The 17,451-nt window shown below is 36.3% G+C and overlaps 1 protein-coding gene across 2 annotated transcripts in view; it reads right to left on the reverse strand.

Annotated features, from left to right (window-relative positions):
- Window positions 1–17,451, reverse strand: part of HMCN1 (hemicentin 1) — a 470,876-nt gene that overhangs the window by 367,611 nt on the left and 85,814 nt on the right. For both annotated transcript variants that reach the window (XM_060643679.3, XM_060643685.3), the window contains exon 2: window positions 2,383–2,453. In XM_060643679.3, coding sequence (XP_060499662.1) covers window positions 2,383–2,453 — 71 coding nt within the window. The remainder of the gene's footprint in view (window positions 1–2,382; window positions 2,454–17,451) is intronic.

Raw genomic sequence — 17,451 nt, forward strand, 5'->3', positions numbered from 1 at the left:
TTTAAACTAGGTTAAGGGAGCATGGAAGTGAGGGCAGGATGAAGGACAGGAAATTCCTGTGCAAGGAAAAGAACATGTGCGAAAATGCCACTGGGAGATGAGTGGAGGATAAAGATTTGCAGAGAGTCTATGCAAGGCCCCTAAGACAGAGCACAGACCCCAAAGGAGAGAGTGGTTCTACACAGGGCTGACAGAGAGACAGGTCTCAGGTCACTCAAAATCTTAGGAAGAATTTAATGAGGTGGGGGTAAGGGATGACTGCAGAGGGTATTAGGGGAAATGTTCAGAGATGTATTTTGAGATTATTTTGTTTGTAGAATGGAGAATAGTCTGGCAAATAAAAGCAAGAGCAAATGCAGGAAAATCACTTAGAAACTTTTTTCGCATTTGCTTAGACTAAAGATATAGTAATTGGGATTAGGGTAGTACCAATAGAAATAGTGAGAAATCAATAGACATAAAAAATATTTAGAAAGTTAAAAACCACGACTTGACGGTTTGGATGTTGGGGGAAAATCATCATATTAAAGATAATTCACAGTTTTTGGTAGTATAACCAGAATATTGTGGTCAACATTCACAAAGACAAAAAATAGAGAACAAAGAACAAGAATTTAGGACCAAGTGTAGAGCAATGGAAAGGGCACATTTGTGAGTTTCATTGTAGAGGCCCATTGTGACATCTAGGGGACTGACATAAGGGTCTGTATGTCAGAGGAGAAGTCTTAGGGGCCATTTGTACATGCCTATGTTTGAAACAGTAAGTGAGGTCACTTGCTCAGGGTAGATCGCTCACTGAAACAACCAGTAGTAAAAGGGTGAGGGGATGGAGGTTTAAACAGAGTAGACAAGATCTGTAATTATCATTGGGACAAATGGGAAATTTAATCAACCAGAAAAACATAGTAAGATCATGGGAGTACTGAAAGTCCAGTGTTGTGTATCCACAATGGAATCAACCTGCTCTGTTGTAAGACTTTAACAGCACTTCGCCCTGATGGACAGGCATGAATAATGCAGATAATTGGAGTTATTGAGGAATAAGGTTTTGCCTTTTGAAGAAAAAAGCAATGGACAAGGAAGAAAAAGAGGTGTTTTTGAAATGATAGGACTCTGAGCTCAACTGGAGGAAAGGAAAAAAAGGAGAGATCTGATGGCCTGGGAGACAGGCTAGAGGTTAATGAGGGTGAAGGAGGAGTTGTAAACAGTTGTGCCAACAAGCTTGGTGGACAGATGGTTGCTGCTGGAGGTTAAGATGCTTGAACCAGTGCTTTGAGAGGTAGAAAGGATTATTGATGATAAGGTCCTGAGGGAGTGGAAGACTGAGATGGAGTAAAGAACAGGTTATTGCAGATGACTAGCAGGTCAAGGAACTGAGGAGAGAAGGCTCTGACAGGTCTTTCCCATAAATGCTGAAGTCCCTGGAATGATGGCAGCCCTGAAGGGGAAACGTAGCCAATGATCTAGGTACCAGTAGCTTAGATGAATGGTGGGGAGTGGTCAAAAGGTCTGGAAATGACTACAGCAAAGACCATCTATGGAGAAGAGTATAGTGAAGCAGCCTCAAAGAGCAAGTTTTTTTTTGTTTTCATGAATGGATTTAGCAATAATGATCTCAAAGCAGCCCTGAGGGGAAAGTACATACTAACCCTATCTCCAAGTCCTGTTGTCAGAATATCAGCTAAAGCAATGTTATTCTTCTTCTCTAATCACCTAATTATACTTACTGTCAAAAATTTTATACAGTTGACTTAGACCAGAGAACATCAAAATTATTTTTAATTATACCATTTCTGTTGTGGGGGAAGAATTAACTGTTGTTTATGATTCTCAGTGAAGGGACTCACCTAGAGCAGGCTTCAGTAAACTTTGTTGTAGAAGGTCATGGAGTAAATATCTTAGGGTATGTGGGCCAGTCTGTCAAAGCTACTTAATTCTGCTATTGTTGTATGAAAGCAGCCATAGATAATGTATAAATGAAGGTGAACTCAATCTGCCCAATTTACATATCTATTGTTCAATTCATTCAGAACTCAAGTGAGAAAAGGAAGTGGAATTAAAAACTAATAATTATTTCTGGAACACGTGGGTGGTTCAGTCAGTTAAGCATCGGACTTCAGCTGAGGACATGATCTCATGGTTCATGAGTTCGAGAACCGCATCGGGTTCTCCCCTTCCAGTTAGTAGCCCGTTTCAGATCCTCTGTCTCCCTCTCTCTCTACTTCCTCCCCTGCTCACTCCCTCTCTCTCAAAAATAAATAAACATTAAAAAAAATTTTAACCCAAAATTATTTCTTTCAGGTTTAAAAATAAGGGAAATCAGACAAAAGTTCATGATTTTCCTTTCCCCTGAAACAAATAAAATTGAAAGCAAGCACTTACCTGAACATACAATTCTCTGAGTTCATATTGAAATTTCTTGGGATCTGTGGTAATTGTCACTGGGCCAATTTCTATGAGGATAAAAATGACAGAGGTAAGTAAATTGTAATCAATAGCATTAAAGAGTTTATCATGTTTGCAAATGTCTTCTCATTGTACACTACATGGTTATTTATTAGTAAGAGATATATAGCCAGCAAAACAACAGACTGTTTCTCAGTTTATAGCTACCAAAGAATAACTTAAAATTTGCTGGAAATTATGTATATTCAGAGTGACTTTTTAGCCTTGGGAAATGCAAAGGGGCAGTCAAAAATGTTGTAAGACCAAGAGCCAGGATACCCCAGGTTCAGTCCCTTTTTACTCCCATCAGTCAATGAATATTTATTGAACACCTACTTCATTGCTGGACTCTAAATTAATTACCCATCCATCCTATAATTCTGTTTTCTCAACTATAAATTGTAAATTTGTTTGCAACTTTTCTGTAAGTCCAAATTAGTTAAAAATAAGAAGTTTAATATTAAACAACAATAAAAATGACCTTCAATGCCACAGAGTATTCAAGAACTTGCAGAAGCATTGATATGAAAACATTAAAAGTTGAAGAAATAGTCCCCATCACTTCCTTCCCCGGGCTGGGGCTGCTGTCCATCACTATCACCATTTGCTTGAGCCAGCTCTGACCACTTTGTGGTCACTGCCACCCTCACAACTACCCTGATATATTGCACAAACCACTATTCCAAATGGGAACAAGTGGGCCACTGCATTCCTTGGAAAACCAGGACCTAAGGTAGGTGAAAAGAAAGGGCCCAGACACCAGGGGTGGTTAATTTGGCAATATTTTTTTTTGTAGGATGCAGCATGTCTATAGTAAACATTTTCATCCACAAAGATAATTTTCTTAAAAATAACAATCAACCTTTAAAAGAGCAAGTGGATGGGGCACGTGCATGGCTCGGTTGAGCATCCTACTCTTGGTTTTGGCTCAGGTCATGATCTCAGGGTTTGTGAGTTTGAGCCCCACATTGGGCTCTGCACTGAGAGTGCAGAGCCTGCTTAGGATTCTCTCTCTCTCCCTCTCTCTCTGCCCTGGCTCACTCGCTTGCTTGCTCTCTCTCTCTCAAAAAATTTTTAAAAAAATAGACAAAGTGCCTTTACGAGTATCAATTACTTCCTTAAGAAACACCCATACATTTAGTAATAGAGTATTAAAATTCATGAGTATCATGTGCACTGACACTAAATTCCTAGGGTGGATGGAAAGTTTTCCATTTTATCTAATGAAGATACAGGTTGCATTCAAAATGATAATGTGCAACTACAACACCAAATTATAAAAATATTTAACATATAATTTTTAACAAGACATTTTCTAGCTTCAAAGGCACACTGCTAGAAGAAGACTTTATGACTTCAAAGGATAATAATTAATTAGTCAGGCCTTCTATAATGTGCTAAATGTAATACAAAAATAGACTGTAGGGTTTTAGAAATAAATGAGGTAAATTGGAAAGGAAGCACAATTTGTCTGCCATAACCCATGTAATTTTTCTTAGAAATGACATGAAAAAAATGCCTCCAACCTTCATCATACAGATCACAGATCAGCCACCTAGCAGTATACAAAAGGAGTGGAGAGGCAATTGGAGAAATTGTGTGAAAATGCAAACATGTGCATTCCATACCAAGCAGAACAGTTATTAGTTATGTAAAAGTCTTGTCCCAAGTGTATGGAAAATCAGAGAAGCCTATTCCCTCAAGACTAAACAAAGGCATACTTTGCAAAGGAATGCATAATAGCAAAGAATATGCCAGGCAGTTGCACCCTGACATAAATTGTCAGTAGCACTGTCAGGCCAAACTTCTATGTTCCTACATGGCATAATACTGAAATAATTCTAGAATTCAAAGCTCAAGAATTAGAAAGAAATACAAAGAATACTGGAAAAAGGCAATTACATAAGAATACAAAGAGAACATTCCCCATAATAATAATATAAAAAATAGTCCTGGATATATGCCTGTTCTTCAACACAGGAGATCAAGGACTGGTATTGAAGTAAGAGGACTGATTAGGTTTCATTTGTATCCATAGACTCAAATATCCATTTGTTTCCAATGAAGATAGGAAATCCCTCCTGAATTTCATTAATAAGCATTTTTGCAAACTATACTGGACAGCTGAGATAAATCTTTTATCAGTTGTGAGAAATACTCAGGAGAGGTGAGGGCTTGCTGAGCTGCCATATCCCTCCAGCTGTAAGCATCCTTTCCAACTCTTTTGAATAGAATGATATGACTATTTGGCAAAATCAGCCCTCCTCCCTTTCAGGACCTGCTTCCATTCCACTCTTACTCTTCACTTAATAGAGCCCTGTGCCAGTGTGTTATGAGCAATTTCCTCTTCTCTTCCTTTTGGCTCATGTTAGTTTCATCCCCTGCCAAGGCTTTGATGACATCCAGTAGGTACAACTTTGTCCTCTCTTCCTGCCCGAACACGGCCCTCTATTGCATATAGAATTAAATGAGAACTCTCCAAGGCATTCCAGGCCTCTCTCCTATTAATCCAATTTTCTACCTTTGTCAACACCCCTTAGCATGAGGCCACTGTGCTTCCTCACCATCCCATGGCCATCCCCACTGTCTTTCATCTGTCCATATACTGCTCATTCTAAAAAGCCTGACTTAAGTCCTACTCCTTGAATGTTTTGACTTTTCTCCAATTTGCTTTAATGTTGTTTTGATAATATTTGTACAGTAAACACATGGGAATAATGAAGATGCACAGCATTCAAGAGAATGCAGAGATCACCTCCACTTTATTCAGTTAACTTTATGTAGCGATTTACAAATAAAACACACCAAAAATCACTCAATCAATCAACCATCAATCTCCAAACAAAAGCACTGAGCTAGAAGGGACATCAAAGATCATTTCATTCAATCTCTTTTTCTACAGAAGAAAACTTGAGGTCCAGCAAAGATGAAATTGAAAACTTGGGTGGTTTAAAAAAAAAAAAGGTTAAGATTTCTGAATATATTTTCTATACAGAGCAACCTGTATGGCTCACTATTTCTTCTTTTCCAAGATCTCCATTCTGTTGATGACTAAAGTACCACTAACTTTCTCCTCCTTTCCTCTGGACCACAGGCAAGACAGGCCATGATCAAGTGCCTAAACTGATGTGTACAACATCCAGGATTCTTAATTGTTGCAGGCCTGGATATTGTCTTTAATAGACCAAAGAACAATAAAGAAAAAAATAAAGGTTAAAGGTCAAGCCCAGGCCTTCAGATCCTTTATTTCTTGCTCATTTCCTTACATCATGGAGACTCCATGCTATAGCTAAAGACCATGAGACATGATCGATATGATGACAGTAATAAGTCAACTAAGAAAGTTTTCAGTTTTCCCTATTAACTAAATGTTTTGTTTTTTAATCAAGTTACTAATACATAATCAATAGACACAATTTTCCATATACACTTTGTCTTACAAAACAAAAGAATCATTACAGCAACATGCATTATTACAAATGTAAGAAATACGTCATGCTTCAGAAGACCACTTTTTATTAAAAAAAAAAACACACACACACACAACAGGGTCCAAAACTCCAAGGCAATCTCCCCTTTCCATTAATTTTGTTGTATCTCATTTCCTAGGGACTTATCAGATAGGTTGGATTTATTTCCAGCATCTCAGCCATTGTTCTCTTAATCTGAGTTGCTAGATTGTATTTAAGAAAATAATGGAAAGAAGTTCACAATGTAATATTTTCTTTCACTGCTTCACTTGGCAAGATCAATATCCAGTTTCTCACTTCCTTTTTCCTTTCCACTAACAGATTTCTGCTCCTTACAGTTTTTCTTTACTCAAAGTGCTTCTTGATAATAAGAGAAATAGTTACTGCTGCTTGCTGGGGTTTAAACACTGCCTGTGCATGATTTGATAACACTATGCACAATTGTTTTGGTTTTCAAAAATACATAGTTCACGGCTTTATATTTATAGTGACACATAAATATGTGAAAAGTTAAAATGAGACCCCTAAGCTACATTATAAACTAATCAGTATTTTCAAAGCATTATAGAAAAATCAAAAATAACTATAAATCATAAGGCCTATCATAACGGAAATTTAAAGATAGTTGAAAACTACATAGTTGAAAATTTATACATAAGCCATGGAAACTTAGAAAGTCTAATTTAGCAGCTGAAAAGAGCTAAGTGATACAAAAAAGATGGCAAACTTTCTCAGTGCCCAGAGAAAATAGAGACCCCTGAGTCTAGGGAAACACAGTGAAGGCATCAGGAGGAGATGAGGAATGCCTTTGGGACTTGAGGAAAGCACCAGATTTTTTTTTTAATTTTAATGTTTGTTTGTTTGTTTGTTTATTAAATATACGAAATTTATTGTCAAATTGGTTTCCATACAACACCCAGTGCTTATCCCAACAGGGGAGAAAGCACCACATTAACAGAGGGTGGTATTAGAACAAAGAAATTCCAGGCATTGGGACACGGGTGGTTCAAAACTGCTTCCATGAACTGAATCTCAACTGTTACTCTCTCTAAAAATTCTACTCCTGGGCAATTAAACACAAATCAATTAGAATGTCTTCTATGTGCAAACCTACTTGTAAATAGACATATTCAAAGCATTCAAGTTGTCTAAAGGAAAATTAATAAATTCTGTTTCCTTGTTTGGGGATGCTACAGAAAATCAGATTAATAACTATATTTACTTTTACTGTTTTCGATTTAATCCACAATGCACTCTTTCTAGATTTCTCTATTCTCACTCAATTATAATGTTGCTGTCCAGCACCATTTTTAAATGATCTACATCTAATCCACAAAAACAGAACTGTCTCCTGACTTTGAACTAAGCTAAGGACAAGTATATTTCAGCACTTATTTGCGTACATTCCTACTCACAATAGAATAGGTAATTTTCAAGACCCTTAAAGGCCCTTAATGATTGTTTTGACATGAAGTGATGTATTTGGTGTGTTTTATAAAATCCAGGCCAATGATGAATTCATGCATAGCATGTTATCTAGTATTGATTAAATGGCACTCTGCTCTACTATCCAAAGAGATTATTCATTTAATGATGTTATATGATAACCTTAAATATATGCACTTAACAAAATTGCAGCTAATATATGTAAAATGCAAGGGTCATTTCACTTGGACTGTTAAACAAGATATAGAAAAAATCGTGAACATGAATTTACCAATGTTACACAGCTGTTTAGAACAGGAAGCAAAGAAGAATGTCTTAATAATTGACACAGGATTTTGAGGTATATTGAGTAGGAAGGATGTTATTGCTTACACTGGACCTTAGCCATAGCTGGAGAAAGCACTCTTGCAAAAACAGCCGTGGGATTTTTAATGGGCAACAAAATTCAAATTCAAGGTTTTACATGAAATCCTAAATAAAAAATGGCATTTTAGCACCAAAACATATCTATGCATTGATAAGGTATACTCAGATAGGAAAACATAAAATATTTTCTCATGCTATTTAATAAAATTTAATTAATAAGCTTTCCAGTGTGATTAAGGTACTTTGAAAACAAACAAGAAAATGAATACTATGTACAAGAACATTTTAAAATTTAAACAGGGATATTCTAAGTAAATGTGTTTTTAATTTTAAGATAAAAGTATTAAAATTCATTTCAAAGTTTTAATTGTTCTCTTAGACAATTCTTTAGCATTAATGGCCTTTCAAATAAATCTAGACATCAGTGAGGGACAAAGAAAAATTATAAAAGGAGTAAAATGCTGTTGAAGAAAAAGTACATTTACAAGTCCTTAGAAATGAATTGTTAGTGTTGTTAAAATTTCCACGTTAGGAGAATAGACTTAATTTCAGCCCTGATTGTTTCCACAACTAAACAAATATATGGAGTCCTTTGATCATGTTTTCAGGGAAACTATAATGCAGAGATCCAAAATCATATTTATGAAGTAACACTTTATTTGCAAAAAAATATGGGAATCACAGACATTGCTAAAAATATGATAGATGGATTTATGTGTCTCTATATATGTGATAGTATGTATATGGTTTCCCCCCCAAATTGCATTCATTTACTCAACCAACAGACACTATATCCTTACAGTTAGTTCCAATTGGCAGGAAAAAGCACAAACAAGCAAATACATTTAAAGAGTTAGCAGAATCAGACATGTCTGGGTGTGTCCTACAAATTAAAGGGCTGACTTCAGGGACTTAAGACCGGTGCATTTGTATGAGGTCCTGCTCTCAGAGGCCTCTGCTCTGTTGAGAATACTTTGCAGTCAACTGTCTTGAAATAATTTTATCTTTGAATTTGTGTTTTATAAGTCAAGTTCAATGGGACAATGGAACATACAGTCTGAGCTTGGAGCCTTAGCTCATGGTGGGTCCTGTCTGCCACCACTTCTGAGGACAAGTTCTCAGCCACCTCTTCTCCCACTCACACATGCCCCACGCTCTACCAAGCAGCCCTGTTGCTGCCTCAGTAGGCTGTCACCATCTATCATCCACCCAAGCAGGGACCTGGATGTGAGGATAGGGAGGGGTGGGAGCTCCGGCCACCAGAAGCCATGTCTCAGCCAGGGCAAACCTTCCACACACTCTCCACCCAGGTACCAAGCACATATCAATGCCATGATTTAAAGATCCCTGGGAGTCGCCTGTCTGCCAAGGGTTGGAGCTACAGAAAGAGATGTGTGGCTCAGATGACCAGACCTTGCCCCAGGCTGACGCACAGTGCTTGTCCCACGCCTGGCAGGGGGGTGCAACCCCACAGCCCATCTGGCCCGATGCCGAGCTCAGCCCACAGTGCAAGTCAGGACCCCAAGGGCAAGCACGGGTCTGTACTTGGCTCACAGATATTCTGGTGCCCAGGGGTGCTCCCTCTAGGCACCATATCTAAAGGCTCTTCTTTTCCTCCTTGCAGCTCTCTGAAGTCTGTCTTCAACCATTAGCATGGATTTTACTATCCATCTTTATTTTGTACAATGCCAGGGATTTGAGAGAGAGAGACAGAGACAGAGCATGAGCAGGGGAGGGGCAGAGTGACAGAGGGACACAGAATCCAAAGCAGGCTCCAGGATCTCAGCTGTCAGCCCAGAGCCCGACACGGGGCTCGAACTCACAAGCCGTGAGATCATGACCTAAGCCAAAGTCAGACGCCCAATCAACTGAGCCACCCAGGCGCCCCTGTACAATGCCAGTTTTAAATGCAAATATCAGAGCATTTAACTCCTGCATGGATTCAACCAAATTATACAATCTGTATTTTGTGTTGATGCCAGATGGTGCCTCCAACTGGCTAGAAGAGACACACACAGGCCAGACTTAGGAAGATTGAAGGAGGAACCATTCATTTATAATCCCAGCAGCAGTGTACGTGTTCCAAATTTATCATGACACTGAATTAAGTAATACTCCTTATTGAAGAATAGAAAAGATTTTTTAATGAAAAAAAAAAAACCCACGGTTATATAAAAGAAAGCTAAATATTAAAATGTATGTATTCTGACAAGTCAATTTATGGATTTAATACATTAAGAATCTCAGAAAAGTTTTTTTGCTTGTGTGTGCTGTGTTTATTTTAAACAGCACATGGTCGTTTTATATTAATGAAAATTGACAAGGTAATAAAGGACATCACAAGCATCAATAACTAAGAGGACAGTACTGCTGGTATACAAATGAATATATAGTAACTAGAAAAAAATTAATCTACATACAAACTACTATCTGAAGATAAGGTACATAAAATAAGATTATTTAAAAAATATTTAACTTTAATTCATATTTTATAGTATATAGCAAAATAAACTCTAAAAGGCTTACATGGTTCAATATAACCATTATTATAATTTTACCTGAATCCAAATTAGAATATAAATCAGATATATAAAAGAATAACATTCTTCTTTTCAAAGCAATAGAATAAATCACTAGGAAAAATACTGACAAATATGAATATATAGAAATCAAATGAAAATTGATTACACTCAGGGTGAGTACAGCATAACATACAGAGTAGTCGAATCACTATCTGTACACCCAAAACTAACATGCACTGTGTGTCAACTATACTTCAATTTAAAAATATCAAATGAAAATTAAATTCTAAAATAAAATAAAGCCAGATTTGGCAACACTTACGTCATCAATTAAAATAAATTAAAATCTACACTACCTGAAGAGATCATTCAAATTTGTACAAACAAAATAATAAAGTACCAATCACTACATAAAAAGAAAATTCATTAAAAGAAGGAAACCAAAGAAATAAGACCAGAAGCAAATGTCTGTATTTAGTTATAGTGAAAGAGATGTAAACTTCAGTCACTTTTAAGTACCTTGTAAGAAAGAGAAGAATCTTTTTTAAGAGTATCACTCAAACTGTAACACAACCTGGAATATGTGTACTGTCGGTAAGATTATAAGTGGTTACCACTTCAGTGAAATTTACTATAGTTATATGTATTTTAGGTATGGTAAGTCTTTTTTAAAAATTTTTTTTTAGTATTTATTTTTTGAGACAATGCAAGAGACAGAGTGCAAGCAGCGGAAGGGCAGACAGAGGGAGACACAGAATCTGAAGCGGGCTCCAGGCTCCAAACTGTCAGCCCAGAGCCCGACACGGGGCTCAAACTCACGAACCGTGAGATCATGACCTGAGCTGAAGTCGGACGCTTAACTGACTGAGCCACTCAGGCACCCTGGTATGGTAAGTCTTAAAAGTCTCTTCTGATAAAGTTATTTTCCTTTTTGTTGTAATTCAGTGGAAATAAAAAAGACAATGACATGACTAAGGTATCAACAAATAATGTCAAAAAGAGAAATGTTTAGAAATATAAATCTCTAAATAATATTGGGCAGCAATTAAACCATTGTTCTGTGTTGAAACACAAGTAAACATTTATTGTAGAACATTAAATAAAAAGGGAAAACATAAATTGTATATACACTTTGATTCCAACAACAGAGACAAATATGCATAAGGACAAATTCTGAAAGGTCACACCAGAGTAAAAATTGATGTTTGGAAGAGGTAGAACAATGCATACTTTTTTTTTTTCATCAAAAAACTTTCAAATTAGTGGACCCATAAATTAAGGAAGGAAAAATTTCACTTGAGCACGTATAAGCTTGAGGTTGTACTCATGAATTTTGGCTGTATTCATGAATTTGCAGCTCTTAATTGGTTTATAATGGTCTCTAGAAAAAGGCACATAAATATCTCTCAGCATTGGGTAAATCACAAGGAAAGCACTGATCTGGGACATTATCTATTACTGTTGTGAGGTGAAATATTTGAAGAAGGTGAAATACTTAGAATTTAATCAAAACAGTCATTGTCTGGACAGAGTATTCTTTTTCAGTCCTCTCACTTCAAGCTTTCATCTTTCTTTTAAGTCCACAACTCTTGGCAATGTCATCTTCCTACTGTTAGTCTTTATTGAATATACAAAGAATTCCTTCTGATGGAATGAAATAAAACACTCTGCAAAACTTGTAACCCTGAAATTCAACCTCAATCATATTTTGGTTCTATTATTGTTATTTTTATTTTCTCTCCACACTCTGGCAATGATGTGTGCCTATTCATATACACATGTGTCTCTAGTCTTGTTTTTTTCTCTTCAGAGGAAAAATACTGAAAACACAAAATATTCAGTGTAATTATAAAGACTGAACATGAAACTGAATCATCAATGAGAGCATCCATTTTAAATTTAAATACCTCTCCTAAATACGAAGAAATTCAAAGTATTAGTTATTAGTATTAGTTATTAGTTAAAGTATTACTTATTAGTATTAGTTGGTGGCTGAAAGTATCACTGAGTTGGAAGTTACCACAGTCTCATTAAGGTCGATGAAGTTAATTACTTTGTTTCAGTGTGAATATTTTCCAAAGGTATTTTCAACCCAAGACAAATCTGCACCTGGTGCCCATAGTTGGTACTGGGAAGGCATCTACATAGCAGCCGTCCCACTTCCTCTCTTCTCAGGTCACCAACACACTGCTTCAATTGCAAGGCCAGGCATGTGTGTCCCCACAGATACCAACAGGTTGTGGCACATGTCCAATACTTGCCAAACACTATAGGTAAGGAACAAGAGACATTCTGTTGCGTTTTTCTGGTATCACAGTGATCAGTTTCTTATCACCACAGGGTTTCAGTATCTCTGCTCCAAGTTCCCATGCTTCTCTACTTCATTTTGAAGAGCATTCCTGTTAACTGATTACATCAAGCCTTCTCTTTAAAACCTGAACTCCAAAAGGCAGGGGTTGTTTCTTTGTTGTACGGTCTGTACTCAAACCAAAATGTAATAACTAACATATATTTTATAGCCATCCATTAATAACAATTAGCAGAGACACTGCAAGGGAGATTTGTCCAAGTAAAGTTCCCAACCACACTGATTAATAGTGCTTAGATTGGTGCTGGTCCAGATCCCACCAGAAAATCTTCATAGACTAGATGAAAGTGTCATTTGTTTTGGAATTGTTTATTCACATGGTCCATGTTTACTGAATGTTGGACTGAAGAGGCAGTCTACTGCTTTGGTTAAGAGTTCAGGTTCCCCCTTATCAAACCAAACTTTTCTTCAAGACTTCACTTCGGTCTCAACTTTTTAGAATACCTTCCCGAATGTTTCAACTCTTAGAGATCATTCTTCTGAATTATTTTAATGACATGTCTTAACTGCTTGTTTGGTATTTACCAGATGTGATAGGCATTTTCTAAAATGGCCTCCAATGATCCCCACTGGCTGATATTCACACCCTGTGTAATCAATCCCCTCTCCTTGAGTATGGGCTGAAACCTAATGACTTCTAATGAAGAGAATAGTGCAAAAGTGATGGGCTATCACTACCAAGATTAGGTTACAAAGAGACTATGGCTTCTGTCTTCATACCCTCTCCTGCTCTTTAATTAAAATTACCCCTTGTGCTCCCCTATTTTCCTATAGAGAGGCCCACATGGAAGGAACTGAGGGCAGCCTCTGGCCAAGCCATCCAGGACCTGAAGCTTTCTCCATCCAACAGCTCATGAGGAACTCAATCCTGCCAACAACCATGTTGGTAACTAAGTGGACCCTTCTCCTGTCAAGCCATGAAATGACTACAGACCAAATGGGGAGAGTAGCTGCTTAATATTACATTACCAAGGGAAGACCTCTCTTTCATTTTCTTCGTATAAAATGAATGTCCACAGAGGCGCATGGGGGCTCAGTCAAGTGTCCAAGTTCAGCTCAGGTCATGATCTCACTGTTGGTAAGTCCAAGCCCCACGTCGGGCTCTTTGCTGCCACCAGAGCCCACTTTGGATCCTCTTTCTCTCTGCCCTCCCCCACTCGTGTGCGCTCACTCTCTCTCTCTCTCTCTTTCAAAAATAAATTACCATTAAAAAACCAAAATGAATGCTCATAATCTCCACCCATTTTTATATTGGGCTGTTGGTATTTTTTGTGTCAATTTGTAGAATTCTTTATACACTAAATAATGTTTTGTCTGTTATATGAATTGCAAAAAGTTTTCTCTACTTTGATGTTTCTTATAAGCAATTTTGACCATGCAGAAAGTTTTCTTTTATGAAGTAAGTAAAATTTATTACTCTTTTTCTTATGGTTCCTGATTTTTATCATAGTTGGGAAAGCTTTTTCATGTTGAAGTTATATAGAATTCTCTCTCCCATGATATCTTCTATTACTTTTATGGTTTATGTTCTACATTTACATCAATGATCTATTTGAAGTTTCTTCTGGTATAAGCTATGAGGTATGGATCCATTTTTGTTTCCAGATGGCTACCCTGTTGACTCATTATTATTTATTGAAAAATCCATTTTTCCCCATTGATATTACATGTACTACAATTCACATATGTATTCTATATTCTTTTCCATTAATTTTTCCCTCCATGCCCAGAACCAAACTGTCTTAATAATTGAGGTCTACTAAATTTTAATCTATGGCGGGGCTAATTCCACATCATTGCCCTCCTTTTGTTAAATTTTATTGGCTATTTGTGCTTGTATATTTTTTTCCATTATCAACTTTAGATCAGCCTATCTAAATCCCCAAAATATCCTGAAAGTATTTTTGTGATTGTCACATAAACTTACAAAATGAATCGGGAGATACTGACAAGATGCTGAGACTTTCCATGGTGTATTATTCTAAATATCAAAGTATTCTTCCAGGAACATTAGAAGCCTTTTAAAAAAGTTTTTTTTTCCTTTTTCCATATAGAAGGTTGCGCACTTCTTGTTAATATTTTATATATGTATACATTTTTTTTGATGAACATTGGGGATCTTTCTTCCATTATGTCTCCTAATGCTTGTAAATTTATATATATGAAAGCCACTGATTTTGTATGTTAATTTTTTTTCTCTCACTGCTGTTTGGAATTTTTTTACTCTGTGTAATAATTGTCAGCTGATTCTTTTGGTTTTTCAAGTACATAATCATATGATTTAAGCTGCAAATGTTTTCCTATTTTTATATCCCTAGTTTATGTCCCTTGTCTAATTGTGTTGGTTAGTACTCCAGAACAATGTTAAATAATAGTAGTGATCTATTATCCACTAGTTATACATCCACTAGTGATCCACCAGTGACCCAATAATGGACATTCTCTGTTGCCAAAATTATCAAGAATGCTTCTAGTGTTTCCCCACTAAGAATGGCACTGGATTTGGGACTGAAATAGACCTATTTTACCAGGTAAAGAAAATACCTATTTCCAATTGTACTAGAGGTTTTTCTTTTTGTTAAGTCTGAACATTAAATTTTGTTGCCTTTTCACAAGTATGAATATAATCATGTGCTTTCTTCCTTAAATGTAATGTTAATAGATTTCTTTTTATTTATTGAACCATTATTATCTACCTCCCTGAAATAAACCCCTTTAATCAGGATGTTTTATTCTTTTAATATCTGCTAGATTCTGTTTGTCAACATTTTATTTAGGATGTTTACATAGTTTCTTGCATGAACATAAACATGAATGATCTAAAGTTTTCTTTTAAATACAGTCTTTGTTGGCAAGGGAATTAAAAGCAAAAGTGAATTACTGGGACCTTATGAAGATAAAAAGCTTCTGCACAGCAAAGGAAACAACCAACAAAACTAAAAGGCAACCAACAGAATGGGAAAAGATATTTGCAAATGACATATCAGACAAAGGGCTAGTATCCAAAATCTATAAAGAGCTCACCAAACTCCACACCCGAAAAACAAATAACCCAGTGAAGAAATGGGCAGAAAACATGAATAGACACTTCTCTAAAGAAGACATCCGGATGGCCAACAGGCACATGAAAAGATGTTCAATGTCGCTCCTTATCAGGGAAATACAAATCAAAACCACACTCAGATATCACCTCACGCCAGTCAGAGTGGCCAAAATGAACAAATCAGGAGACTATAGATGCTGGCGAGGATGTGGAGAAACGGGAAACCTCTTGCACTGTTGGTGGGAATACAAATTGGTGCAGCCGCTCTGGAAAGCAGTGTGGAGGTTCCTCAGAAAATTAAAAATAGACCTACCCTATGACCCAGCAATAGCACTGCTAGGAATTTATCCAAGGGATACAGGAGTACTGATGCATAAGGGCACTTGTACCCCAATGTTTATAGCAGCACTCTCAACAATAGCCAAATTATGGAAAGAGCCTAAATGTCCATCAACTGATGAATGGATAAAGAAATTGTGGTTTACATACACAATGGAATACTACGTGGCAATGAGAAAAAATGAAACATGGCCTTTTGTAGCAACGTGGATGGAACTGGAGAGTGTGATGCTAAGTGAAATAAGCCATACAGAGAAAGACAGATACCATATGGTTTCACTCTTATGTGGATCCTGAGAAACTTAACAGAAACCCATGGGGGAGGGGAAGGAAAAAAAAAAAAAAGAGGTTAGAGTGGGAGAGAGCCAAAGCATAAGAGACTGTTAAAAACTGAGAACAAACTGAGGGTTGATGGGGGGTGGGAGGGAGGGGAGGGTGGGTGATGGGTATTGAGGAGGGCACCTTTTGGGATGAGCACTGGGTGTTGTATGGAAACCAATTTGACAGTAAATTTCATATATTAAAAATAAATAAAATAAATAAATAAATAAATAAATAAATAAATAAAATAAAGTATGTAAGTCAAATAAATAAATAAATAAATAAATAAATAAATAAATAAATACAGTCTTTGTTAAATTTTGATGTCAATTCCATGCTAGCATCATTCTAAACACTGTTAATTTTTTTTTCCTGTTCTCTGGAATACTTTTTGGGTTTTTAAGGGTCTGGTAGAATTCTTTTGTGAAACCATCAGGGCCTAGTGCTATTGATGATAATGGGTGTGGGGCATAGATTTCTCTGCCCCACTCCCCATTCCCAGGTAATTTGTATGTTTTTATTTTCTATGTGTTTTAGAAACTTTTAGATAATTCTCTCTCTAGAAATTTAACACTTTCTTCATTTTTTCAAATTACTCACCTAGAGTTTGGAAAACAAAATCTCTTGTGACTTAAATTTGCAGGATTTTGAAGTTATTTTCCTATTATCCTTTCTTACATTATATATTTGTGCACTCTACATTTGTTATTTCACTAGCTAACATTTTACTTTTCCCGAGTAAGTACTTCTATTCATCTCTTATCTAATTCATTTATTTCTGCTTTAATGTATATTAATTTCATTTTGTTTGCTATAGACTGACTTTGCCATTTTCTTCAAACTTTCTAATTGACTACTCAAAGTAGTAAATCTATACTTTTTCTTCTGAAATTTGTTTTATCTGAACTACAGATTCTAGTATGCTGTGTTTCTATTGTATTTATTTTCTAGATTTTAACCATTTTAGTTTATATTTCCTCTTTGATACGACTTTAAAAGAAAGATTTGTAAATCTGATCAAGTGTCATTTTAAATTTTTTCTCCTCTTAATGCTTTCTAGTTTTATTACATTGTGATTAGTGCAATTTTCCTTGTGGTACTGCAAATGTTCGGTTTCTGTCAACATTCCAT

This window comes from Panthera onca, chromosome F1, assembly GCF_046562875.1.
Source record: "Panthera onca isolate mPanOnc1 chromosome F1, mPanOnc1 haplotype 2, whole genome shotgun sequence".
Lineage (NCBI taxonomy): Eukaryota > Metazoa > Chordata > Mammalia > Carnivora > Felidae > Panthera > Panthera onca.